The sequence below is a fragment of the Prorops nasuta genome, unplaced genomic scaffold, assembly GCF_024137725.1.
Source record: "Prorops nasuta isolate Cenicafe-Biocafe unplaced genomic scaffold, Cenicafe_Pnas_1.2 PNAS00010, whole genome shotgun sequence".
Classification (NCBI taxonomy): domain Eukaryota; kingdom Metazoa; phylum Arthropoda; class Insecta; order Hymenoptera; family Bethylidae; genus Prorops; species Prorops nasuta.
This window is the reverse complement of record NW_027116807.1, coordinates 7,057,856-7,085,617: the sequence shown is the minus strand read 5'-3', so window position 1 is coordinate 7,085,617 and position 27,762 is coordinate 7,057,856. Positions and strand designations below refer to the sequence as shown.

At 38.2% G+C, this 27,762-nt stretch overlaps 4 protein-coding genes and 1 long non-coding RNA gene across 7 annotated transcripts; 3 read left to right on the top strand and 2 right to left on the bottom strand.

Annotated features, from left to right (window-relative positions):
• Window positions 1-4,581: 4,581 nt before the first annotated feature.
• Window positions 4,582-7,051, bottom strand: LOC136776909 (uncharacterized). Its single transcript, XR_010823173.1, has 3 exons — window positions 6,943-7,051; window positions 5,633-5,830; window positions 4,582-5,554 (listed from the first exon to the last, which is right to left on the bottom strand). It is a non-coding gene; the product is annotated as an uncharacterized lncRNA (long non-coding RNA).
• Window positions 7,052-7,114: 63 nt separating this feature from the next.
• On the top strand, window positions 7,115-15,456 carry LOC136776908 (uncharacterized). The gene is made up of 4 exons (XM_066732839.1): window positions 7,115-7,418; window positions 9,477-10,558; window positions 10,647-12,200; window positions 14,485-15,456. The coding sequence occupies exons 1-4, from the start codon at window positions 7,407-7,409 to the stop codon at window positions 14,606-14,608; spliced, it is 2,772 nt and encodes a 923-aa protein (XP_066588936.1). The 5' UTR covers window positions 7,115-7,406; the 3' UTR covers window positions 14,609-15,456.
• Window positions 15,457-16,629: 1,173 nt separating this feature from the next.
• Window positions 16,630-19,057, top strand: LOC136776683 (odorant receptor 13a-like). Of its 2 annotated transcripts, none has more exons than XM_066732424.1 (6): window positions 16,630-17,081; window positions 17,499-17,982; window positions 18,076-18,175; window positions 18,256-18,375; window positions 18,623-18,778; window positions 18,901-19,057. In XM_066732424.1, the coding sequence occupies exons 1-6, from the start codon at window positions 16,805-16,807 to the stop codon at window positions 18,955-18,957; spliced, it is 1,194 nt and encodes a 397-aa protein (XP_066588521.1). In that variant the 5' UTR covers window positions 16,630-16,804; the 3' UTR covers window positions 18,958-19,057. The 2 variants fall into 2 exon arrangements, with proteins under 2 accessions (XP_066588521.1, XP_066588520.1); XM_066732423.1 differs by having other exon boundaries at window positions 18,623-18,797.
• A 3,088-nt stretch (window positions 19,058-22,145) lies between these two features.
• On the top strand, window positions 22,146-23,039 carry LOC136776689 (uncharacterized). Its single transcript, XM_066732431.1, has 4 exons — window positions 22,146-22,358; window positions 22,431-22,542; window positions 22,629-22,782; window positions 22,901-23,039. The coding sequence occupies exons 1-4, from the start codon at window positions 22,191-22,193 to the stop codon at window positions 23,037-23,039; spliced, it is 573 nt and encodes a 190-aa protein (XP_066588528.1). The 5' UTR covers window positions 22,146-22,190.
• A 96-nt stretch (window positions 23,040-23,135) lies between these two features.
• LOC136776682 (ESF1 homolog) lies at window positions 23,136-27,613 on the bottom strand. 2 transcript variants are annotated; one of them, XM_066732421.1, is made up of 9 exons: window positions 27,518-27,613; window positions 26,589-27,098; window positions 25,921-26,177; window positions 25,102-25,780; window positions 24,843-25,021; window positions 24,657-24,770; window positions 24,158-24,596; window positions 23,359-24,098; window positions 23,136-23,293 (listed from the first exon to the last, which is right to left on the bottom strand). In XM_066732421.1, exons 4-9 carry the CDS (start codon window positions 25,775-25,777, stop codon window positions 23,183-23,185), a joined length of 2,259 nt encoding a protein of 752 aa, XP_066588518.1. In that variant the 5' UTR covers window positions 25,778-25,780; window positions 25,921-26,177; window positions 26,589-27,098; window positions 27,518-27,613; the 3' UTR covers window positions 23,136-23,182. The 2 variants fall into 2 exon arrangements, with proteins under 2 accessions (XP_066588518.1, XP_066588519.1); XM_066732422.1 differs by having other exon boundaries at window positions 26,782-27,098.
• Between the last annotated feature and the right edge of the window lie 149 nt (window positions 27,614-27,762).

The window sequence follows — 27,762 nt, the reverse complement described above, 5'->3', positions numbered from 1 at the left end:
GAGGAGGGTAATGCAGAAATTTTACTTTTTCCTCGTTATACATATACTGATTAAATTATCTTGCTGTTTTTAGAGTTTTCTCTTGTTCTTTGATCCTGATTTCAGGGTCTCTCCATGGAAGAAGATCATTCATCTGATTGGTACTTTTTTGCCTTTGGGATTGTTACTGGCTACTCTCACTCCTACCGTGGTACAGATTGAAAACACAACGTTGGTATACTTGTTTATTATTTTCTTAGTCTTTGCCTACTCGAGTTTATATCTTGTGATTTTTTATTGTGTATACATATATATATATATAGGCAGCCAAACATAGTCTTATCGAAATTGAGACTGGAAGATCTTCCAGCGGAGCACAAACGTATCGGTAGACTGATCGATAAAAGCAGCGACAAGTGCGAGGACCGGAACATTTGTGAGATGATCTTGGCTGGAGGGAAACCGCAATCCAATCTTCTGCAGAACATCCTCTGGATGATTGCCAGTAGGTGAGTTGGAATCTCGTGATCGTGGCTCAGTGGAAGATCGTCGAGTGGATTTTTCTCTTGCAGAACCACAAAAGAGGCAGCCATGAAGTACGGTCTTCTGGAGATCTTCGAAGCGGTGAAGAAAAAAGATTGCAACGTTATCGACTGTTGATAAGGAAACACCCCGGCTAGGGCGCCCTCTGGAGTTTTTATTTTAATTCTTTGTCAAAATTGCCCTTTTCGACGCAAGGAGCGCTGATTTTTTTCTGATACCACCTGCGGCAGGGTTGCCGGTAATTGCTCTTTTTTCTACTGGAAAATCATCTGAAACTCGTGTCAAGGAGGAGAAAAGTAAAAATTTATTTTTTAAGGACAATTTGAACCAAAACACAGTCACGGGTTGCGTGTATTTATTTACGGGACCCGTGAGTGTGTTTTGGTCTAAAAGAGCGATTATTGGCAACTTTGACCCGCGGATGCATCCAATTCCGCACAATGATATTAGAGTCTTAATGGAGGTACTTTTATGTTTATGTACTTGCCCTCGAAACAATACCATGTTTTTTGACAGGATATAGTTACAGTATTATATTATTAAATATGGTTATGTTACGTGATTGGTTAGAAAATCGGAAGTTAAGGTAAGATTTGAAAGATGTGGAATTGGCTGGCTAATAATAATATAAAGGAGAAGACATAATAATCAACAATTGTATATTACGCGATTGGCTACAAAGCCGCAAGGGAAAATTCAGGAAAACGATTTAACTTAACGCAAATAATATAACGAAGAAAATATAATAATCAACATTTGTATTACACGATTGGCTACAAAGCCGTAAGGAAATGTTAAAGAGAAAGATTTAGCTTAACATCAATACTATATATATATATATATATACTAAGGAAGATATAATAATCAATAGTTGTATCATGCAATTGATTATAGACAGCTACAAAGTAAAATTCAAAAAAACGATTTGATGACTTAAAGAAAATATTATAATCAACATTTGTGTTACACGATTGGCTACAAAACCGCAAGGGACCAATAAAGAGAAGGATTTAGCTTGACACGAATAACATATATATACTAAAGAAGATATAATAATCAATAGTTGTATCACGCGATTGATTAGACAGCCGCAAGGGAAAATTCAAGAAAAGAAAATACAATAATCAACAGTTGTATTACACGATTCATCGGACAGCCGCAAGGGAGCATTAAAGAGAAGGATTTGGCTTGACATCAATAATATATACAATAAACTGGATATATAATAACCAATAGTTGTATCACACGATTGATTAGACAGCCACAAGAGAAAATTCAAGAAATGAACTTATAACGAAAGAAAATACAATAATCAACAGTTGTATTACACGTCTCACCAGACAGCCTCAAGGCAGCATCAAAGAGAAGGATTTAGCTTGACATCAATAATACATATAATAAAGAAGATATAATAATCATCAGTTGTATCGCTCGATTGATTAGGCAGCCGCAAGGGAAAATACAAGAGAAGGATTCATCTGGAGAAATGATTATAATATTCAACAGTCTAGCGTTGCTGGATTGATTGGACAACCGGAAGGGAAGAAAGAGAGAAAAAGTGAGAGAAAGGGCACAGGCTACAGAGGCATCGATCAAAGGTGGTGGTCCCTGGTGGTCCCTGACGACGTCGAGACGCGAGACTGCTCGTCCTCGGCAAAGCCAACAGAGACCACAGTCAGCACTCGGCTACAAGTGAAAGTAGTCAGAGAACCGTGACGGCCGAGACTCTCCTCGGGTCGTCGCAACCCGCGCCCCCCGCAGGAGCGGAAGTAGGTCGGGTCGGGTCGGTCCGGTCTATTCCAGGAAAGAACCTCCGCAGCGATCCACCCTATATCCTCCCAATCTTCCCTCCTCATCCCTCGCGATCCACATCCTTTTCTACTTGCTCCTATTCTCCATCGCATAAAACGTGGCTTATCCATAAAATCTTATAAATCCTCGACAACTTTATCTCCAATGTTATTATTCTCTTTTTTCACCTCATCGATTTAGAGAACTGGTTTATTGGCTTTGCATCACTATATATCGAGTGGATCTGATTGGTTACTGGAAAATCTACGGTGAAAAGCCTTTCGTTGCTGAGAAGTGGGTCGAGCATCTACGCAACAACACACCTTGAAGAATTATATCTGGTCAGCACCACCCACGGGATGGTTTCATCCGACCATCGTTGGCATTGTTCGATGTATCCTGCGTGCACCGCTAATTAATGTCGCCAATTATGTACTCGGCTTTCCTCTCTTATCACAGAGACAAAATTACACCGGTGTGACACTGCGCCAAATGATAATTACAGCCGAGTTGAAAGTAGCCCGTGTATACGAGTTTTTAGAATAAAATTGCCTTTTCATTTATCACCTACACTCGGTCTACTTTCCGGACCCTCGATAAACGCAAATCCTGTATTTTCCTGGAAGATGCAGTCCGCACTTTCATTTTTCCCCTTTCTCCTCGCACTTGGATCTTTTAATTGCATAATCCTATTACGCTCGGGTAAAAATCGGTTGATTGCGTTGAAAAATTGGAGATTTCGGATGGTAGGATAATAAGATTGTCTCCGAGCGAGAGTTTTCACTCCAGGAATGCAAGAGAATAACAGAACCGATTACGCTTGGGCTTCTCAGTAATGGCATGAATCCACTTTGTCTGATGAATGCAAGTATAGCTGATTATCTGTAACAAAAAAAATAAATAAATAAAAGAGATATTGTTTTATTACAATTTCTATATGAGAATGATCGAACTTAAAACTTGTATTTTGTCCCTTGGCCATTTCGCTGGTACCCTCCCATCGAGGTCGACGAACGCGCCTCTCTCGACTTATAAATGGGCGTCGATAAATTTATGCGTCACTCAATTCAGGAATTTTTTCGAGTACTTTCCACGCATTCCTTCTTCCGGTGGCTGTGAGTAATCCTTTGAGCCTCCGCCCCAAAAGCTTTTCGATACTTTTCCTTTCCAAAGAGATATTCCTTAGGTTACTCGTTGATGCTGAAGAGCAGTGGAAAAAAAATTCAATCCGAACGTCCGAGTTTTAAAATTTATGACGCTTGGAAGATTTGTTGGTATTTTGGTCTCTCGAGATTTACGATCGAGCTCGTTGTTCAACTGCCTTTGAAAATTCTAATGGCCTGAAGAAGTAGAGCCGTCCGTGCAAAAAGTGGTTCACTTTCGTTGCTCGTGTCTCCGATCGCTCCGATACTCTTGGCAAAACTCTCACGCGTCCGCCATATTGGAAATGGATGTCGACGCGTATAGAGTTATTTTTAGGAAAATTCTTTGCGATGTTATTTCGAGTTTCTAATAATGTTGGATGGGATGTTTTTCACTTATGACTATTAACAGAGAGCTTGCGAAATTTTTGATATTGGTATTTCATTGGTGGGCAGAGATATGGTGGGCTCTCTTCTTGCAGATATGTCAAGGAAAACTGCAAGATGGCTGACGAATGACATTCGGCGATGGAAATTGCGTGGCCTTAGGTTCTTCGCGGATAATCATACGCGGTGCCACGCGTTTTAAGAAATATCTCTCGTTGGTCTTTTCTCTTTCTCTTCCATTCCCATTGGCTCTCTCCAATTGTCAAAAAGAAACTGGCAGTGACGAATGTGAGACCTCGACATCAGTATTTTTTCTCAACTATCCTTGAAATTGACCTTAATTCGAATTCGAGTCATTTACCACTTTGTAGTATGCTTGTGCTGGAATGTTGATGAACTGGAAGCACAAAATTAGCATAAACACTGAACAACTACATCACTCTTGATAATGATTGACAGAGTTTGTATTTGAAAAGTTTTAATTCTAATGGTAAATATGTTTATCAGTATAATAAATAATTTGTTGTTATTTAATAATTTGCTGAATTAACATTGTAAATAATATTTGTTTTCTAAAATAAATGGAATGCATTGATCAACTTTTTAATATTTTACATAAACACTTTCAATAAAAAATTAATTGTTTGCACGAGTGATAATTATTAGAATTATTTTTTTTTTATTATTATCACAATCTATTAATATAAATTTATGGAAATATTAATATGTAATACACGGAAATTGTAAATATTATTGCAATAGTTATATAAATGTTCATCCGCATATTGCATAAACAGTATAAATTGATTAACAAGCGAAGTAATTTAAATATAAACAATTCCACATGATAGATTCATAAAATTTATTATCAAGTGGATTTTAATAATAAAAAAAAATTAACTGCTTCAATTATCATTTTCATGGACACTAGTCCTTTTTTCATCGAGTAAATTCAACATGGATATAACACGGTCTATCATGATGAATTAGAATTCTATACACTGTGATTTTGAGAAACGAAGAAGTGTCCAAAAACAAGAAGTTTTCGAGGAATGCGCGTATTAATAATGGCTGGAGAAGAAATGAAAAGAGATGGAGAGAAGTTCCACGTGAGAAAACGCGGATTTGCGATGGAAGCACTTTGCTTTCATTAAGGATTCATTAGCCGCTGGGCGTGTTTGCTTTCAAAGAGAGGCCGCGTTTTATTTCCATAAGAACTTTTCGAATCTGCCGTTTGACCCTTTCCTCGCCAAAAAAGAGAAATTTTCGGCTCTTTGTACATATCATTACTCATATATACGTATGAAAAATACGCCCCGTGGCACAATCCTCTTCCTCTTTTCTCAAACAATCAACGGTAACTAGCCTACACGTGTTTCACAATGCAACGAGAGATCGTATGGTCTCCCTTTCATTGTCAAACATTTCCAAGTCTGGTATAGCGCTGTTGGATTTTGGAAAATCGTACGACGTACACTTCGGATGTTTCTTTTTTTATAAAACTGCTGCGTCATGCTGGAAGGAGCATGGATCTTCCTATGCAACGAAAGGAGAAATAATAAATTTAGAAGGAAACTTCCGAGGTGCGGAAAGTCTCTGATGCGACGAGCATGCTCCAAATTAATTCCTCTGCTCAGCGGTAAATATCCCAGGACAATTTCATAATCAAACGGTTTTTTCTTTATGACTTATGAAAATTGCGGTTAGAAAGTCTGGAATTTGAGAAAAACTGGTTAGACACGGTAGAATGTTTAATCGAACAATAAAATATTAATTATAATGCAGAAAACCTGGCTGAGATGATACTCGCGAAGTTGGCGAAGTGCGACAAAACGGATTAGTCACGAATCGCATTGGAAGAAAGTGGATTGCAATCTCTCTTTGTGTTTCTCAGCTTTAGCATTGGTCACACTTACCCACTGATCTATATTGCCCTGGCGTGCACCGCATTTCCGCTCCCGAAATATCGTGAGAAATCGAAAGCTCTCCTGCAAAAATCAAATATTTATTCTCTGGCATACAAATGATTATTAAAATCCCATATATTAAGACATCAAGCTATATCTATAATAATTAACGTTACACCTGAAGTTTTAATTCAGCGCCGACACGAATGTAGCGAGAAAGTGTATGAGAAATCTCGAGAAGCAATAATGGAACAGGTTTAAGAAAGGAGGAAACGAAAAGTGGCGAGGAAGTGTCGAGTTAAAGTTTAAAGTTGAGACGGTGCTGCCACGGTGGTCCAGGGATGTACTTGCACGGCGAAGCAGTGCATCGGAGTGTTCAAGTTCACGAACGATGTGTTTGCGTGTGGTATTTGTGGTGGTGAGACTGGGATGGCGAGTAGGGGGGGGGGGGGGGTCTGGATGTGGCGGAGTTCAGAGACCCGCCATGAGTGAAAGTCCATCGTTCCACGATGCACACCTGTGGACACACCGTACCACGTGTCCCATGATCGTCTTAACTCGTATGTCTCACTCCCCTTTAATCCCTCCTTCCCCACCCCTCTCCAATTTTCTCTCTCATCATCGATCAAAGACCCCCTGACCCCCATACTCACTCAGTCCCACTGGAATTCGTGCTCAATATCCACCCAGCCCAGCAGACTCTCGCTTTTCACACCGCTTCAACCTGTGAGCCATCCTTGCCAAAATATCCCTCGATCATTCTCGAGATTCATCGATCTTTCTCAGATTCGACAATGCACTGATCAACAACGAGTAAAATTGCTACGCATGAAAAAACTGTTTCGAGATTCTTCGAACGCATTGCTTATACACTCGTCGAAGTCTCCATACGAAAGGTCACGATTACCAAGAAAAATATCACAACAGAGACTCGAGAAGAATATTTAGTAAACGGATTATTATCTTGCATATGTCTAGTATTTGTGTATATATCGTTTCTCTGTTGAGTACAGCTATATGTATATGCAGGTGCGAGGGAGAAAAACGTTGCAAAAATATTACCACTAGACTTCATGCACCGTAGCTTAATTTTTCATATCGCGTAATTCGAATGCACGTTTAACGCAGTCGCCGTGACATGGTTTGCAGTCTCTCGGGTCGTTCGAAAGATAATAAAAAATATTTCGCATTACCTCGTGTGCCGCACGTAGCAATAAAGTTCGCGTTGAGGTTATGCCAGATTGGAGAAACATATTGACCGGGAACATTAATGGAGATTTTTGAGTGGTAAGGGGAGGGGAGGGGGGTCCATTCAGAAAGCGAAGAGCTTGGGAGTGAAATGGAGGCAGACAGACAGACAGACAGACAGGCATAGAGTAGAGTATAGATGCCGCAGAATACTAAAGTAGGTCGGAGAGAAGTGTTGGCACGACACGAGGGGCCCCCGGCTCTGAAGTCTGACTCTGCTCCGCCGGGCCGTCGTATACCACCGAGTCGCTTCGGTCAGTCTTGCCAAGTTATTCCGGGAGTCAACAGGTGTCCAGGATCCCCTTTGAACACGAGGACCTTCGATCCGGGCCATGCACTGCTGAGCTGCCCAATAAAATAAACAAACATTCCCTTTCTTGCTCGAGCAACGGGAATACGCCATTTCAATATGAAGCTACAAGTAAGATTTTTTTTTATTAGAAATTTTATAAAAATCCTCTCGATGTTTGTCAAAGTCTCGTCGAGGTTAATTTTTTCGCGGAAGTGGAATGTGACGAATCACGTGACGCAGGGTGCGCAGAAGAAAGCACGGCTGGTGCACCGGCGTACAATGGTCGTTTTTACAGATACCGTGTGGAGAAAAACTAGATCGACTTAATTGCCGCTGAATTAACGTCGGATCGCGAATTTTCTGGAGCGGAAAGACCCTGTGACATGGATCGGTGCCAGTCCACGCATCGTTCATTCGCGACGAGTGTGTTCGTGACAGGCGAAAATTGTGATCGGTTCAATTCGTATGCACTTACCGTGAATCGTCCAGACAGATGGAATTTGTTTGCGATAGGTTTCACGTGTCGTTGAATTCACTATTATTACTTCCCCCGTTGCAATTAAACATAGGCTAACTTGTGTTTATATATATAGGTTTTTTTAAAACTTGACACAATGATAAATCTCTGATACGAGCAACTATACGCAGAATTAACGTACAGAAGCATGGTTGATGATTCTAATTAAGATGAGTCGAAACTTTCTATCGCTCCTGACTTGCTAATATATATAGCTAACTATATCATTACGCCGAAGTAACGAGAAAAGCATCCTTGAAATTGATAGAAGTTTGATCGTCGTTCCAATGACAAATTGTTAAAACGCTAATTGCTAAATTAGCGAGACAATATATTATTGTATAAGTTTCTACTCGCACGCGACATCCGTGGTCGGATGGATCGACGTTGATCGGATGATGATGAGGGGTGTATAGGTGCGTGCAGAACGCGTATACGTCAGCCACGCGCTAGTCACGCTCGATCGAAAGTCATTAGAATGGAAAAAGTGGATCGTCCAGAGTGAATGACACCGGTCGACTTTGACGAGCACTGCGTATTTCGCGCAAAACGTGTCTTGGGAAAGCGCACTTTATACACAATTTCACTTACTTCGCTATCGATCATTTTAATTTCCTTGCATGCCGATTTGGCCATAGCCACATTTTTAACGCACCGATCGGAGTCCTCCTCCGACCGTTTCCGTGAAAAATCAATTCACCGCTGCACTAACCTGCATTTATCTTGTTCGGCGCGACTATAATTATCGGCGAACGTGTTTGTAGAAATCGAAGCTGTAATTGAGCAATTAATCAGATTTCTCGCTTTAACAGCCAATCGTCATTCGTGTGTCTTATCGGGAATTTTTTTCTTAAAGATAGACGCGATTAGACACGGTGAAAAGAATCGGGTCGTTTTATTATTATTACTTTTATTGCCAAGATGATAGAAAGCATAGTCAGCTGGTCGGTTACTGCATCGCTATTTTCCACCTTACCAGCGAGTTCCATCGTCCATTAAATTTCTCTGAATCCCCACAATCTATAGCTTCTTATCGATCGAATTTTTGCATCAACTCTGCAAAAAGAAAACACGATATTCTTTTATTTGCCAGCCAGGGACCGTAAGCTGAAGGCGATTGCGTAAAAATTCTCAATTTTGATCAACAATCAATGAAAAAAAATCTATGAATAATTGATGGTAGAATGTTGTTTCGAGAAGTGCAGTCGAGTGTCCGGGTTGCTTTTTCTCATTCTACAGGTATGCTGTAGTATAATAGACGGGACTGGCTCGTGCTGATTGAAAAACTTGATGGCCCGTAATTGAGTGCTACGACTGAGATGTTTATGGTGTTTGGCTTGTTGTGATTTGTGGCTTTTGAGCAGGGAGAAAGATAGAGTGAGGGGGGAAGGGGGAGAAAACTGCACTGTGTTGGCTACACTTCACGAAAGAATCGACTTTCGAAAGTCGTTTACAAATTATATTATATACTATCTCTGGTCGTTCGATGGTCATATTCCATTGTTTTTGTATCCCAGTTGACAAAATTAACCGCGAAGAAAGGGACAGAGATACTGCATTCGTTACTCGCAGTGTCCTCGAATGCATTTTGATGCTAGTTGATTCTCCTCGGTTAGCTGGACGCGTGACGCTTACTAACGAAAAGATGCGTCGGTGATTTGTTGTTGCAGATAGCGTATTTAGCTCTCGTGCTGGTGTCCCTGATCGGTCACGCACGATTGGAAGATGTGCCAAAACCGAGTTACGCTAGGACGATGCTGAAGGTCTCCAGAAGCTTGCCAGGCGAAACGGAAGAGGTCAGGGTTCGTACCAGCGAAGGCAATCTGGCAACTCTGATCGTGAAACGTCGCGAAAAATCAGGTCCTGAGCACAATGCGACGAAAACAGCCGAGGTGAGTACCAAGAATCACAGCGAACATCAACAAAACGTTCGATCGAACTCCAGCTCCGTCGAGCGTGAGCGCGAAGCCAACATAACCTATGAAACCATCGAACACTCGCGGAAAAAGGAAGAGGTGCAAAAATCCGAGGAAAGGCAAGTGGAGGAGATTCGAGCAAAAGTGTCGAGTGCGGATAAAACAGAAGCCTTGAGGAAAGATCGTTCGAGTAGCAATAAGAACTTGGATGCAGGAGGAACGTTCCGGAAAGATGTCACTGTAGACAGGGCGATAGATTACGGCAGGTGGACGCCATTGAGCAAAGATGGCCGCGCCCTCGTCGTAGAGCCAATCAGCGACGAGTATCAAAATTGGAGACCTCTACCGGTGAATCCCGAAGTTACTGCCTCTTCCGAAAGGGCGAGCTACGCTAGATATTACCCCGGAAATCTCGTGATCGCTAGAAATTTGGATACGAATGCTGAGAGAGAGAAGAGTTACGCCACTTTTCCACACCAGCCGCGCCCTTTGACGAGAACCAATATTGGCGCCAATCTGTCGAAAAATCGCGACGCCAAGAATGTACCGGCCGAGGTAGTCGTCAGGTCGGAGATAAACGTGAAACCAGTGCCAAAGAGGGCTGGATTGTCATTGGATGTGGATGGTACGCCTATTATCGAAGGAAAACGCGTGCCGGACGAGCCAATTGACAAATTTCAAACTTGGAGGAATGCCAGAGTCATCGATAACAAACTGGTGTCCGATGGAACGTCATCGGTTGTCTTGGAAGCGTCGCCATTGTCGTCAACGGTTTTCTCCGACAGCCAGGCGGAGAAGCAAAGATTCGAGAGATTCTTCAAGGACCTCAATAAAAGGTACACTACATTCACGTTCAATTAGTCCTTTTATGATGAAACCTTCGGTGATTATGCAAATACGTGCTTCTCTCCTCCCACGAAACAGGTACGGCAGGAATTACGACGAGGAGGGTAGGAACGTGTACTTCGAGTGGGATCCGAAAAACTACAAGAGCGAGGCGCTGAAGGCTGAAGTGTACGAGTCACGGGCCGACAATTATCGTCCCGGAATTCACAAGAGAATGCTGCAACAGCACGAGAGTGTCCCAACCTACCCAACTTCGCAGCTGTACACGCCGGAGGTTCAGAAAATCGCACCGTTGGCCTTGAAACCCGGCGCAAGGGCCCCGGTTCTTCAGTACGCGCATCCGGAACTCGGTGTGCAGCCGGCGAAGATCCTGAAGAACGAGAAACGGCGGCCGGACAACTTCCCGGAGAGCCAACACTCCTTCACGGAGCAACGACAGAAGAAGAAATACGTGTTGAACGATAAGAGCATAATCGACAATTACAACACGAAGAATTATTATCCGAATCAGCATTTTTACGGATTGAGGAGGCCGAGCGAGGCGCCATTTTGGGTGAAGATCTCGGAGAACCTGAAGAATCAAATCAGCACGGGTGTTGAAAAGGTTTCGCAATTCACAAGACCAGTATTCGATCCTTTGGTAGAGGCCACGCACAAGATCTCGCAGAATCTGGGTCTCTCAAGAGCGAAGGAGGCTCAGGACAAGATTGGATCGGTCGTTTCCGGTACCAGTATGCTGATTCCAGCTCTGGGCCTCGTTGCTTCCGGTGCTGCCTTGGGAATTGGTGCAGTGGCCGTTGGCAGATATCTTGACGTTGATGTCCTCAAGAGGTCCAACGAAAATTCCGACAAGGACTTCGATGGGGCCAGACTGATGACTAATCCTGAAAACTTGTACATTCTGGATGAATCTTTGAAACCGGAAGTTCCTAAGACAACGCCTGAAAATGGTATATTATTGCTAGTGGAGAACCCGAAGGATGTAGGAAATGAACGAACAGAGGGTAGGAGGAGCAGAAGAAGCTTGGATTATTTAGATGTGTTGAAGGCTGAGGCTGAAACGACGAATCTGATCAGGAACAAGAGGTTTCAGAGAAAAGGAGCAGATTCCATAAGTGAAATTGTGGAAATTGATCTACCGGTTCGCGGTGGTAGCATCGACGTGACGGAATTTTTCGTTCCAAAGTCGAAGAACAACGTTAAGCCCTCGCCAATGGACGATGGTACTATTTTGGTTGTGGAGGACAGAGTTCCAGTAAAGGAAGAGGTCAAGGAATCCCCTTCCGGACAAAATTCCGTAGAGAGTATCGAGAAACTGATGGATAATGTCTTAGGGAACGGAAATATGGCGAAAAAAAACGAGGATACTTTTGAACTGGTTTATGATAACGACGAGCAGCAGACGAAGAAGAGCAATGTCAGGAGTAGGAGAAGAAGGAGCACCGATAGTGATCAAGAGCTGGAGGACGCTTTTCAAAATTTGGAGAACGCTGAGGTTACCGATATTGCCCACATAGACGGCGATTGGACAAACACTCCTTGTGCCAAAAGGATATTCTGCGATACCATGATCCAAAGGGGACCGGAAGCTTCCATCTTCATGGAGAAAAAAATGGCTGCTCTTCTAGGACTGTGAGTAGTCGAATCTCTAAATGAAATTACCAAGCCACGAAAGTTGATCGGCGTATTCCAAATGAGCCTAGTATATACATGTTATAATCCCGTAATAAAAAAAGAACTGCATGCCAATCCAGAGCGAAGAAAGTGCGTCGAAGCGTTGAATTCCAGGAACGTCTGCAATGCGAGAAATTCCCGCGGAGGATCTAGGACTTTCGCGAAGGTCGTTACGGGCGATTTTGTAGAAACCGGCACACAATGTGCTTTATTCGCCCGGCTGTAATCGACCAATTTTTATCCGCTGGATCCAGTCCATAAGCGTCGTAAGTACGATGTAAAAGTGGAATCCGGGTTTCTGAGTTTTGGAGAACGGAAATCCGCAAGCGCGGTGCTTTGTCGATTTCGAAGAAACGAGACGTTTGTGGCGTTACGTCCGTGTCGAATTATCGATCGCGATAGAGTATCAAAAGTGCCATAAGGTGTATACGAAGAGTGGATAACTTTCTTCCAGCTTTCGCCCAACGTCCTACTGACTGATTCGACTTTTACCTCTTAGCACAGTTTCACTGTGCACTCTGCTCAACGGTTCCTGCCGTCACCGCCCCGCCCCCCGTGGCGCGCCGGTCGGCACGGTGACGAGTGCGCCCTCTCGGGAAAAATCGCCAGTGGCGACAGTTTTTAGTCGATTACAGAACCGAAGAGTTTCGGCCGTTAAAAGCGTGATAAAAACTAAACGTGATAATTATCTGCTGATTCATTCGTATACCATTCGCTCGTGTAAAGCTTTTTAATTCCTATAATTTTATGTCCCGCTAATTTTATTACTTTCGTCACCGCCTCCTTCATCATTTATATTCATAGAATCGGAATTTCCTTATTTCAGCACACAAGTTAATTATTATCAATTTAATTTCACGACAGCTTACGGCTACGGAATACAATTACTATTAATAGCAGCGTGTAAATTTGTTAAAGCGCAAATGTAATACTTCCGGAATGAAGCGAGTATTTTTCTTTTGCCTATTGGATTATATCATTCTCTGTGGTAATTTTCTCCTCTTTTGTAACGTGAAAACAGGAGAATTGCAGTTTTCCTTCTTAATTGCAAAACTAATCTTTCTCTTGATCGGGCAACGCAGCTTTTCATTTCTATTTCCTAACCCTCGCAGTAGTGTTCGATTCATAAAACACTTATCTGACCACGGGTTGTTTAATTTGCTTTCACGTCGTAATTCGCATTTAACTTTCATGTGGTAGATTTCCCTCGAAACAACGATATAGGATGGGTAGGACGAGTTCTGCAAAGGTTGAACATTTATTAGAAGCATATAGTATGTTGACTGGTAGATGGATGGAGTGCACATTGGAAAAGTAAAGCTAGCGTGACGATATTGCAACACTTTCAGTCGAAACCTAATTAACTCATTCGCTAGGCAGCTCTTCAGGGTCAAGTCGCGAACCGCTTTCTCCGTGTAATTTACATTGATTCGCAGGCGTTCCAATAGATTTCCCCGATAAGGTGTTCATTCAAGCTTCGTACAGTATAAAATAGAAATAAAATAACACTTCTTCCATTTTTCTACACTGCGTGCAACTGAAGGTGCACGAAGAATGGACCAGAAATCTCACTCATCACGAAATTATAACAGACACATCAATTTTTTACTCACGATTTCTTAAAATGTAAATACAGAGGGACTTCTAAAAAATTCTACGAAAGAAATAAGTATCTGTTATTGTTACGCAAATGACTAAGTTTTTATGTCCGTTTTCCGTTACGTCTTCGCTAGTGCTGCACCCTATAATCTAGATAAGGTTAGAACAGTTTCTGCTGGGGAGAGTTCCGATTATAAAATGTAAACAAGTAACTGTATAGCACCAGAAATAAACAAGTGTCTTAGGGTACGAATGAAAGGATCAGTTTAGTAGACAAGAAAAAACCTGTTGATAGAACCAGTCTACAGATTCGAACAAAAGAGCAAGATAAAAAGAGTTACAAACGGCTTACCTCTGAACGTGACAAAGCCAAAAAGATTTTCATTTCGTTCCTGTTTATTCTAGTGGTCTTTTTGTTAGACAGATCTTTCTTATACATACGTGTGGATTTTATCTTTGTGTACAATAGACTGTATTACCAGCAGGCCCTATAAAGGGATTACATGTAAGTGCTTACCGATTGTTCCTGGAATAAAAGATTCAGTATATGTGTATAAAGTCGTGCCTATTAATATAACCTATAGATAATAATCGATAGATGCGTGACTTTCTAACGTTTTTTCTTTACTTTTTAATTCCACAGGATCCAGCCAGGCGCAGCTGTTCAGGTGTCGAGTCACTTTGCGGAGGTCATGGAAGCGGTCAGACGACACGATTGTTCAAGTTTTCTCTGCCCTCAGGCTAGACCAGGCAACGTTTTCTTTTAATCGCCCTCTGTTATCTTTCTCCCATTCTTTCAAGTTCTTCCATCTACCTTTACTCTCTATCACTCCTCTTTCTCCAAATATCCCGTTTCTTTCTCTTGTAATTTTTATCAGCCCTCTCCCAAATTCACTTTGCGTTACCAGAATTTTACCAAAGAACGTAGACCGGTGCATTTTCTCTATCTGAAAGGAAAAAAGATTAATAAGAAGGTATACTGTGAAGAGTCTTAAAAATGTATAATTACAATTGGTAAGATTTGACCGCCATGATGGTTCGGCAGTTGAAATTTTGGTCAAGGGAGGGGGTTCTTCGATCATTGTTTATAATGCCGGTTATTTAAATATTGAAGAGTCGAGTCGGCACAAGCCGAAATCGTGTATATATTATATTTGGATAAATGCCATCGAGGCGATTTCTTTAAGTCAACTTTTTCAGATCGAACGCTTTGGATGGTTTCGACGAAGGATATCCAATTTGAAGCTCATTTATTTCTTGCTTTGCGTAGCCTTCGCGCGAGTTTACCATGCTTCCGTCATTTCTGGGATTTTAACCAGAAACGATCGAAGCTTTTTTACAGAATACGCGTATTTATACACAATACCAATAAGGAACGCTTTTCTCTAACAGATCGAGCAAAGAAACTTAACGATTAAAACGGAAGGTTGAACATACTGAGTAGCATAGTCTTGTTTGAGGTTAGGGAATGGCGTACGTCACAATGCCCCGAGGTAGTCATATCAGTGTGTAGAAATCATATTTATTTTGCTCTATCTAAATGAACGTTATGAGTATTTAACAAACAATTATTAGTAATAAGTGTAAGAGCGTAATATATAAATGTGTGTGTAAGATGAATAAATGATATTTTTTACAAGTGTCGTTCTTTATGTACTGTGCATCCTAACCTAGTAGCAGTTATTGTACACGTACTAATATGCTGCAAGATTCTGGAGGATTGAAACCAGAGTCATCTGTTCGTGCCAAAACATTTCATAAAATATCGAATGAGCGAGTTTTTCGGATTCTATCCAAGTACGGAAATTGGAACGAGCAAAAATGTTGTTTTCCTATTAGACTACGAGAGAGGTTAGACGTGAAAAGTTTTAATTTGCGACAGGAACCGAGGTGCAGCTCGTTTGAGAATTTACTGTCGAAATCGCAATCGAGCCATTAAAGAGATGGCGAATGAAAAAAATCAAATAAAATCATACGGCTTTCTCGTATATAGATCGAAAGCAGAATGCACGCGGTGAATTCCACGAGCTGCCACCATTTCTGGTTACAAAAGAAATGACATAATTTGACCGCTGACGAAATTCATCCTTTCTCAACAATTGTACGGCTAATTTCCCGTTAGTCGAGGATTTAATTAATTAATTCGACCAGTTCTTTTTCCGCGTAACTATTTACGGGAAAGAGTCAGTTGTTCCAAATTGATACTTATCGAGGGTAAAAGTGCTGCTGCAAGTCAAGTGAAAAACTATCCGCGCCATATTTGCCGGTGGGAATCGGTCGACTTCTGGATTACCTGCTGAGAATTCGGTGTTGAAATTATTATGGATCGTTAAACTTGTTTTAAGCTTCTGGAATCGAATCGTCGACTGCTCGAGTCTTATCTGCTTCGACTGTAACCTGCACTCCTATATTAGAGAACATACTGGAAGCTCGCTCGCGTGACAAAATTCATGGGATCACTGCATTCACACTGGACGAAAACTGTAGATGAACTGCACATTGCACAGTAACGCTCAGTGGACTTCCGGTTATGCGTGCGCATTCTAACCTTTAATAATATATGAACTACACCAAACTACTAGAAAAAGACAAAGTTTTTACCTCTAAAAGAATCGTGGAACTGATCATTACACGCAAAACATTTTTATGCACATTGTTTTCTTCAATATTCTTTATATAACAAGAACGCTCTTTTCATGTACGCATAAGGGATGAATAGTTTATTTCGGATCGCATTATTTTCCTTATATTTTTTTCCTCCTATTTCCTTATATCATTGGATTATCTCTTTAAATTATTAACCAAATATAACTCACGGCTCTCTTATTATCGGCCTTTGCAGTTTCTCATATTTTTTACGTGCTCGAGCATGCGCATATTCTAGTGACAGAAAATAAAACTCGAGAAAATATTCTTTTTGGAAATCACAAGTGTTTCGTATTTATGATCGAATACTCGCAGAGATGCGGAATAATTATTCAATAAAATATATACGAGGAACCTTACTGATATTGGGTATTTGGCCAGATGAGCATAAATTAGAAAAAAAATTTCCCTTTTTATGTTATCGCTACTTTGTTCCTTTGGCTTTAATTATTTTTCTAATGATTATTCCCCAAACCGTCAATCTCTTCATAATCTACAACAATTTGGTGCTTGTTACTGAAAACTTGACGATTGCAAATTTGGCAGCTCTTCTCACTTGCTTGAAATACTTTTTTGTGATATCAAATAGAAAAGGTATGTTATACTTATATATATATATATATATATATATAATATAAAATCAGAAGCGTCCACAGAATGTGTTCAGACTAGTACATACAAAAACTTATAACATATTATTATTTTATAAATTTATATATTCACTATATTTTAAAATTCCAGAAAGTGTCAATTAGATTACCACCCCCGCCCCCCCTTTTAAACGCCACTATATAAAATAGTATTCCTAACATGGAACACATATTCCAAAAGTATTTCCAAATTATTACATTAATTTTGTCCAAATAAATTATTTCCAAAATTCTTAAAATCTTTCAGAATGTGTGTTTTCTTAAGGATACTAATCACATTTAAATTACATTACATATTAATAATAATAATTTTACACCGAATAGCCTAAATAAAGTATATTTTTGTTGTAATTTTGTTTAGCACTTAATGAGTTGCTCGGCTATTATAAGGAAGATTGGAAGCATATGAAGGGTAAAGAGGAGACAGAGATAATGGTGCGGTGCGCAAATATTTCCGAGAGAATTTCGATAACCTGCGTTCTATTCATGCAAGGAGCCGTCTCGTTAAAGATGATTCAACAGTGCATCGGGATCATTTTGGTGGAAATAAGAGGACTGGAACGCTTCTTTGTCGTTCAATCGTGGTTTCCTCCATTTGTCAAGGTCACGCCTTATTATCATTTGGTGTCCATTACCCAAGTAGTGACAGTTTATTGCGTAGGGATCTCTTACACCAGCATCGATTGTCTCATCTTCATGCTGGTTTTTCACATTTGTGCTCAATTTCAAATCCTACGCAGAAGCCTGAAACAAGCGATAAATCACAGATCAGAAAATAGCCAGGATGACGGTAGTTTTAGGGAGGCCATTAGAATAATCGTGAAAAAACACGAGCATCTAAACTAGTTAAGATCAATCATTCTGTATTTATATTAATTTACTTGGTAGATTTCGTTAGAAAAATTTCGACGATTCCTGTAATTTTGTTGTTTTTCAAGTTTCGCCAAAACAGTGGAAGATTCTTTCAACTTCTGCATTCTTCTTCAAGTACTAGTTTCCACCCTTCTAATTTGCTTTCAAGGATTCTTGGTCTTTAAAGTGAGAGCTCCTTCATTATCCACGCATTTATACATACATATACAGTATACACACACAAATAATACCTTCTCTCTTTTCAGGAAATTTTAAACTCTGAAAGCTTTCCCCTGAACGAAATCAGTTTTCTGCTCTTCTACGTCGCTGATGTTGCGTCATTTCTTTACTTTTTTTGTTACATGGGCGAACTGCTTACTAATTCGGTAAATTATTTATAATAGCTGGATAATGAATATCATGAAGCTCTGATAAACGATAAATTGTGAATTTTTATGCAGATATAGAACGTTTTAAAAATTTATTTTTTATAATTAGATTGACGTAATCTGCATTTGTATCAAATTTGTATAAACTAGTGGGGCTGAGTTAAAAAAACAGAATATAATGAAATTTTATAGTTTAGTATATAGATTCTTAGTCTATCGATAACTATAGTATTTTGTTTTTTAGAGTGCTGGAATGAGAAATGCTATTTTTGAGTCTGACTGGCAAAAGCTGTCATCGAAGGATATCAAAATGTTGATGTTTATTATTTTTCGAACGAGAAGACCACTTCAAATGACAGCGGGAAAATTTACTGTTTTATCAATGGAGACTTATTCTAGAGTAAATATAACATATCTCAGTTAGTAAAGACGGAATCTCATGACTTGTGCACAGAAGCGTGCTTTAAGATTTCACCTTATACATTTAAAAACAAAATAACGTCAGTGATGATTAATTTTCAGATTTTAAAAGCTGCTCTTGGATATTTGTCAGTTATGGTACATATGTATAGCGAATGATAATTTACACAAGACTAAATTAGATAAAATAAAAGGAAATTTCAGAAAATTAATTATGTTTTTGGAATTTAAAGTATTAAAAACACAAGATAATGCACTGCATAATTAGGTCTTAAATAAATTCATTAATAAATTTATAAAAAGAAACTAAACCTTTTTTTTTAATCTTAGTACAAGAGTTTACTTCAATAAAGCTGATAAGAGTTATGCTTGTACATACACTATGTCGCTATATATATATTAACACAATACAATGAAGAATGTGTAATTATACACGAGTACCAAAAACGTCTTGCAAACATGAAGTATTTTACCAGTACATATAACGTTGGTAATATATATGCACATGTATTAACACATTTTCATCATAATGTCACAGTATTAATATATTTATCAAGAGACACGGTCTCTACAGCAAGTACATTGGACTGCAGTCGAGATGCTATATTAGTATATACAGCAAGTTTGGATAATTCAATTTTCATATCAATATCTTTTGTTACATTATTATTTTATAAGTTTCATTTAAGTTTAAATAGTTTGTGCATTCAAAGATCTTTCAATGAGCCTTCAAGCATGAAAATCGGTCCACGCATTCCAGAGATATAAGAGCCGTACCCCAGAATTTTGACGAAACACTTAAATTTTTTCCATTTTCTTCTTCCGAGTATGTCTCACCCTGAAGTTGGCTACTTATGAGTTATCGACAGTTATTGATTGGTGTGCGCGTAAACACGCACATATATATATGTAACCAACAAACAAGTAAACAAATAAAAAATTTAACAAATACTCTGAAATTGGTTACTTATCGATCATCGATTATCGATTGATGGGTTTGTACGTACACAGGCACTCATACACGTAATCAACAAACAAATAAACATTCTGAAGTTGGCTTCTTACGAGTTATCGATTGATGTGTGTTTACATACCCACATACAGGTAACCAAGGAGCAAGTAAACAAATAACCGGTAAAAAGCAAACAAACAATCGGTAACCATAGTGAAAATATACAAACAATCAGTAACCATGGTGAAAGTAAACAAACAATCGGTAACCATCGAGAAAGTGAACAAATAATCGGTAACATATATATTGGGTGGTCATATTATAATTACGATGATTAAAATATTTTGAATAAAGCGCTTAGGTGTTTTATATATACACAAGAAATCCTACATAAATAATGACATAATAATTCATTAAAAGTACATATTAGGTGTTCATATTATTCTTACAATAATAAATAAGCGTTATTCTCTGGATTGCACGATTAAGTACGTATATAGTTACCTGCTTTTTGTTTACTTATTGCAATAATTAAAAAACGTTGTGAGATACCAAAAAAAAGTCTTCGCCTCTAAAAAAACGGACGGCAAGTACATTGATCCCACCTAAACCGATCCTATTATCAATATTCCAATTAAAAAACGTAGTAAGATACACATAATGGGCATGTATTTATATCTTTATTAATACAGGTTAGAAAAACATTTAAAACATCAAAAAGCTACTCGCCGGGCCAGTTGTACGGAATAGTATGAAACAGCCACATTATGAAATTGCGTGAAACGACGTTTGTATTAGTAGCATTCAGCAGAGACAACAGTTGCGGAACTATTGAGTAATTCTTTTTAAACTTCTACTTCTATTGGATAAAAATGTATGATTTAAGAGTAATAACCAATAACATACATCGCTTCCCCAACTGTTGTCTCTGTTGAATGAGACAATTGTAAGGCAGTGACTTACGTATGAAAATTACAAGCCCAGCAAGTAACTTTTTTGTGTTTTGAATATTTTTCTAACGAGTATTAACACATTGACAGCCGGTGACCAAAGAGACATTTAAAGCCTGAGCGCTCTGCTGACAGCGTATCGGCCACCCTGAACGTCGGCGTTATTCGCTTGTTTATAATCACTGAATTGCCAAAAAAAAAAAAAAAAAACAATTTAATTTTAAACATTATATATTTTCGTAAAACAGTACATTTTAAAACCTACGTTTTCACGGGCTCGGTGCTCAAACGGCAGACTCAATAACCCGCGTTTTCGCGGGTCCGGCTGTCAATGTGTTAATAAAGATAAAAATACTTGCCCATTATACGTGTGTCTCACTACATTTTTTAATTGGAATATTAATAATAGGATCTGTTTAGGTAGGATCAATTTACTTGCCGCGTCCGTTTTTTACAGGCAAAGACTGTTTTTTTGATATATTATATACAATGAATAAGAGGAGCAAATAATTCCTGAATCGTATATGGATGATAATATTGTCTAGTGATGAATTTTTCGGTGGATGATCACGGTGAAAGTGAACTTTTCCCCTCAACTAAATGTTATACTAGTGATACAATCATATATTCATCAAATTTGGACAAATCTCTTACATAATTAAATATTTATTTTTATTGTTTTTGATCATATTAGAACACTTTCCATTCAGCTAAACTTTGTACGAGTGATACAACTACATTCATCAAGTTTTGACAAATTTCTTACATCATCCAACGTTCATTTCTCTAAATTTTTATAATATCAGAGTAGAGCTCCCCTCGTAATGCTCAGTAAGTAAAAATAGAAACGGTTTTCAGCACGTGAAGCTTGCTTCCGCCACATTAATTGTTCAGGCAAACATGTTGCTTCATGCTTTTCCACCTTAGAGACGCACTTTCCAACAGCGAACTTTACTAATTTTTCCATCATTATAATTTATGACCTCGCCTGCAGTTTAATGGTTAATATATTTAGCGCTTTAAGAACAAGGATAATTTGTTGTTGGTAAATGTTAATTAAGCTGGAGGAGCGAGATGCGTTGGTGATTTGAGTAAAAGTTCCAGTAGCTTTCACCGCTTATTTCCGTCAACGTTTGAAGAAAGTCCTTGGCGGTTAAACGACAATGCGCCTGGCAGTGGCAAATTTAATAGGAATCATTAAAAGAGTTCTGGTCACAATGGAGAAAATACTCGTACTGCCCCTTGTTAGCCAACGAATGGGACTTCCCGACATGCTCAGCTGGCTCAGCAAAAAGAGATTATAAAACTGCACTGACTCCTGGCCCATGATGCCACTTCAACTCGAAAACTTCATAGCGAAAAGTGCGGAACTCTGCCCTCTGCAGTATCCTCGAAAATCTGAAAAAAGAAAACAAAATTATTATAATTATACTAGGAAAATTTTTTGAAAATCTTTATTATTAATTATCGTGCATGATTGAAAAGCAGCAATGACGATAAACAAGAAGGTGATAACAGTCCTTGTGCTGGTAGTTTGTGGTGTCTTTGCGCGTAATGTGGAGAATAAAGACTATCGGAAGACCAGTGATGGTAGATCGGGATCTATGTTGACGGATATCGCTAAAGAACTCTTGCAGAGATCTGCTTCGAGTAGCCAGGTAAATATATCTTAAATTTAATTTAATCCGGTTTATGCTAAATATCGAGATTATTCTGAACGATTCTTGTAGGTTCTCAATTTAAACCTGTCGAATCTACTTTTACTTTTGGTTTTGAAAGCCGTTGTATTCGGTGCTGGATACTTGGGTAATCATGGTTATAAAGGACGCGAATTGGAAGAAGGTATTTTGTTTTGATTAAGCAAAGATTTGGAGAGGATGCGAACGTTGGTTTAAGATATTTTAGTTACAAAGTTTTATATTTAGCAGAAAATATTGTGACCGAAGGAGAAATGGCATTAGCACTAGGATACTTGATCGGAGACACGTGTTTGTACAGAGCAGCTTGCGAAGAACCCCACATTGCGAGGGAATATCTCGGGGCTGCAGAAATGATCATGGAAACCATGAAACTCGTTCCGCAGTAAGTATTCGAATCGATTCTTTAGAAGCGGCGCGCGCACGCTTGGTGACATGCGTAGAAGCCAAGCTGCGCTGTAGATCACTCGGTAGCTTCAAATTTAAAGCACGTTTCTCCTCAGCGCATTACCGATCGAGCAAAAGTACGAGAAGACTGTTGGCGAACTTCGAAAAGCTATAGAGTATGGAATGACCCAACAGTGTCCGCCCGAATATACTTGTAAAAAGGAGAATATTAACAACTTTATTAGAGACGAATGAAAATCTTATTTCTAGTATTATAATTATTTTATATAATTTTCTTTTAAGTTAGTGCTTATAAATGAAAGTAAATAATTTATTTTATATTTTATTCATTTATTTTTTGTAATCTCTTTTTAAAAATATATACAATAAAGTATTACTTATTTAATTGGTCTATTTATATTTTTTGTATGATTCTTTACTGATTTTACTAGTGCTTGGAGCTCTGTGCTCAATTTTTTCTCCTCTTTCGGCCTTTTTTGCTCTTTTACCTGTAAGATATAAAGTTTCGTTTATGAATATTGAAATAAGAAAACTTTTTATTTTACTTTTTTACCTCGGGTACATCTTCCGCAGCTCGCTTCTTCAATTTGGCACTTATTATGGCTTCCGATCCTTTAGTTTTCTTGTAATGTGGATCAGCAGGGTCGATGTTATAATGATGAGACGTGAACAGAGCATTAAACCTTGGATCCTGCACGTTCACTTGGAAATCATCTTCCTTCGCTTCCTCCTTATCAGGTCTTTTCTTCAGCATACGTTTTCTCTTAGACTTTGTCATGGACGCAGTTTTCTCGATCTCTTTTATATTAAAATGGTGTTTGCTTTGCTCTTCCGTTTTGTCCATTAATAACAATTCAAGTTCAGCTTTCTTTTGTTTTTCATCTTCGTCCGTAGATTCTGAGGATTTCCTTCTATTCTTTCCAGTTTTCTTAATTTTCTGTGCAACATCCACGTCGCTGTCGCTCAAATCTTCAGAATCTGACAACCCTTTGCTATTCTCGTCTTTCAAAAGTTCTCGCTGCTTTCTTTTTTCTTTCTTCTTTTCCTTACGCTTTTCGAGATACTTCTCGAAAGGTGTAAAATCCTCTTGCTTTTTCATTCTTTCTTCAACCAACTTTTGACTCTTCTCCTTATTGCCCAAGCCCCACGTAAATTCTAACTCAATTTCCTGATTTTTCTTTACTTCCTCTTGTTCCTCTATACTCTTTAAAAGTAATTTATACTTTGCTATTCCATCTTCATTGGATTTTGAGTCCAAGTCCTTAGTCTCTTCATTCTCTTTTAATACCTTGGCTAAAATAAGTATGGTTGATTTACCAATAATAATAGTTTATTAAAAATAATATATTTACCTATTTTATCTTCATTTTCTTCATCATCGCTTGTGCCACTTGCCAAGTAAGCCTGTATATCACTTTCATTCACTTCATTTATTTTGCCACTTCTCAATTTTTCTGTTATTTCTTTTCTCTCTAGATTATTTTCATCCCAAGTCAGTTCAACTTTAACTTGCTGCAATGCTGTAGTGGTAAACTGCCTTGGTTGATACTTGGAAATATCTGGTAACTCATTGCAAACTTCTTTGGGCTCCTGATCAAATGTCATATCATCTGGTATAAACCTTAAGTCCAATTTAGTTGAAGTTGATTCATATTCTACATTATCGCATTCTGTGTAAATTTTATTGGCAGTTTCAGCAGAGTCACAAACCACTACAGCATAATAATATTTGAGCCTGTTAAGCTGGTATTGTCTCAATTTCTCCATGTGATAAGCTGAGCCTTCTTCATTCTGTAAAGTGTAAAAAAATTAAGGTTAATCTTGAAATAGAATGATTTTCACATATTTTACCTCATCGTTGCTCAAATTTAAATCTCCATTTTTTTCCTTTGCTTCCACCAATTCTATTGGTCCTTTAATTTCTTCCTCTTTCATACGCTGAATTCCAAATTCTGATGGGTATATCTTTACAAGCAATTATTAGTTTTAAAATCATGTATTGTAAAGTAACATATAATAAATATTTTATGCCCTTACCATGACAGATCGAATTAAACCACCACCTGGAAGGAAAGAATTAAACAAAACCATTAAATCTACAGCACGTATTCTATCCCAGTCCATATTGCATACTGCTAATCTGTAAGTGATTTCTTCTGTTGTATCTGCTTCTTTGTCCAGTTCACCCCAATCATGTTCGATATCATCTGCTTCATCTAAGAAATATTATGAATAGTAACTACACAGTAACTTTTGAGCCTAGTCCTTGGGACTAATCTTTTAAAAAAATAATTACCACTGTACTCTGAACTTTCTTCATCAGATGAACTATCCGTTAGCAAAACACCTTCACCTCTGGCATAATTAATACTAAGGTCTTTTAATCTCTTCTTGACTTGTTCAGATAATTTCTTTTTTTCATTTTCACTTTTTAAATGTAACTGTTTTTCATTCTCAATTAAATCTGCTTTTAAGATATTTGAATTTGTTTCTTCAGTACCTTCATTTGCAGAGACACTGTCTTCACAAACAACACTATCTTCTGTTAATGGTTCAACTCTCAGCAAAGATCCATTACTCGAAGGCACTTCAGTATCACTTTCCGAAATTTCATCATTACTTTCAACATTTTTTTCAGATTCTCTAGTAGTAATTGGTTCAGATATATTATCAGATACCTTTGTAATCTTTTTATTTTTCTTCAGTTGTTTGTCCTTTTGTTTAAGAGTTCTCTCAGAGGATTCATCATCACTGCTAGAAATATCATAGTATTTTTTCAAGTTTTCTGTTGAAGTTTGATTTGTAGGACGGCCTCTTTTGTCAACCGTATATTTCACAGCAAACTTTTTATCTTTAAACATAGACTGAAACCGCTTGTCTATTTTAACTTTACGCTCTGCTTTGGGAATTCTCCTAAATTTGGGATCTCGCGCCAAATGGGCGAATCTCTCATCGTTCATCATATCATCCATGATCTGAAATAAATTTTCATTTAATTAAAATATTATCTGTCATCAAATTTGTAAAATATAGAAAAAGATAAGATGTTACAATCTAAATATTTTGTTTTAAGAATTTTTATTATTTTAATAATTTTAAATAAAATCATACTTACAACGAATATCAATTAGCTATGGATCGGGCAATGCATGTAAACTGTAAACAGTGTAAACCAGCGTGCCCACTGCTCAGCGTGTTTGTCTTAACTTTGTAGGTTAGCTAAGCAGTGATGCCATGCAGAAATGCAGGGCGCTCAACGCATGCGTAAAAAAATAATATTATAATACATTTGTATCGAAATGTATCGATATTTTTACTCGTAATATGCATTGACGTATCGAAAAAGAAATCCAACGAAAATTTAAATATAGCCTAAAAAGATTTAATTGTTTAGATTAAGCATCAGTTTGTTGAAAAATCCGGAAATTGTTGAAAATCGCCCTTTCTGATGTGTAATTTCTTATTGTTTAATTCTAAATCATCCAAATGATACACTTTCCTGTTTGCTTTTAATTTATTACAATAATCACAACGCATAGTGATTGATGTTCGGTATTATGGCCCATGCCCTCCATAATTTACACATCACTTATTGTCTCAATCACGTTTTTTAATTAATACCAAAGAAAAATAAAACTACTAAGGATCGGTTCCACAAGCCTTGTTTAAACTGGATTAAGTTAATTATGCTATATTCTATGTGACATAAAATATAGCAAAATTAACTTAATCCTGATCAAAAAAGGCTTGTGGAACCGGGCCTAAATGATTATAAATTATTACCTTGCTATTTAATTAGTCTAATTCTGTAATATTTATTATTCCTTTGTAGGTGTGAAAAGAAACTCGATTGCTTTTGTTTTAACACTAAACGTACCAAACAGGGTCAAATGACCCTTTTCAAATGTAAACACACGTGTATAAAAAATCCTCGGTACGTTTAGTGTTAATTCTATTGTCGTGGGACTTCGCGTACTTGACCATGCAATGCAGTTTTTTCATAGTCCACTTTAGTCTTCTGCAAGGACTCCTTACAGTCTGTCTGCTTATAGTTCGCGTGACAAAAGAATCGGATGATCACTGGCATTAAGTACAAAAGCGCATTCAAAAGTCCACGTAAATGTATTTCCAGTCACCTGCTGGATTTCCTCCTTAAAAACTGTAGAAACGTTTTTTCCCCTCGAATATGGCAAAGTTTCCATCTATCAATGATTCACAATGCTTCACCTTACGTTGAAAAGCATTTCGAGACGTACTACGTTGCACTGCTTCATTTAATATTCACCTTGATTCCTGTTGACGCCGGATGATCATAGGAAGGGAAAAAGTTAGGTTAGGTTATTTTTCCCATGTTCTTCCAAAGTTCCAACTGTTACTGAATTTTCTCATTACATTATTAACGACACACAACGGTCATTGCAAGTCCCTCATAGTTTTTATAGCTTTTTAATTTTACAGTAGGTTCGAGCATGCGCAGGATAATTCTTTGAAAAAAAAAGACAAAATATAACTGTCCGAGAAAATATTCTTCTCGGGTATTACAACAGTTTGAAATTTGAACAAGTTAAGAGCCGATTAGCGTTCGAATTGAATATTTCAAGATGTTCAGCAGTATTTCTCCGAAAACTTTACGAAAAATGTTATTGGTAGTTGGTCTCTGGCCGGAGGGACATAAATTAGAAGAGAATTTTCCTTTTTTGCGTTATCGCTACCTTATTCCTCTTTCCTTCGTTGTCCTTCTAATATCGTTTCCCCAAACAGCCGATGTCTTCAGGGTCTACAACAACTTGGTGTTACTTACGGAAAATTTGGCTGTTGTAAATTTTGCAGCTATCTGCACCTGTTGGAAAATCTTTATTATGAAATCCAATTGGAAAGGTACGAAGGCACATCACACTTTATATCAGAAAATGACGATTATATAGCAATTTTAAGGAGAATTTGTCGAACTGTACGA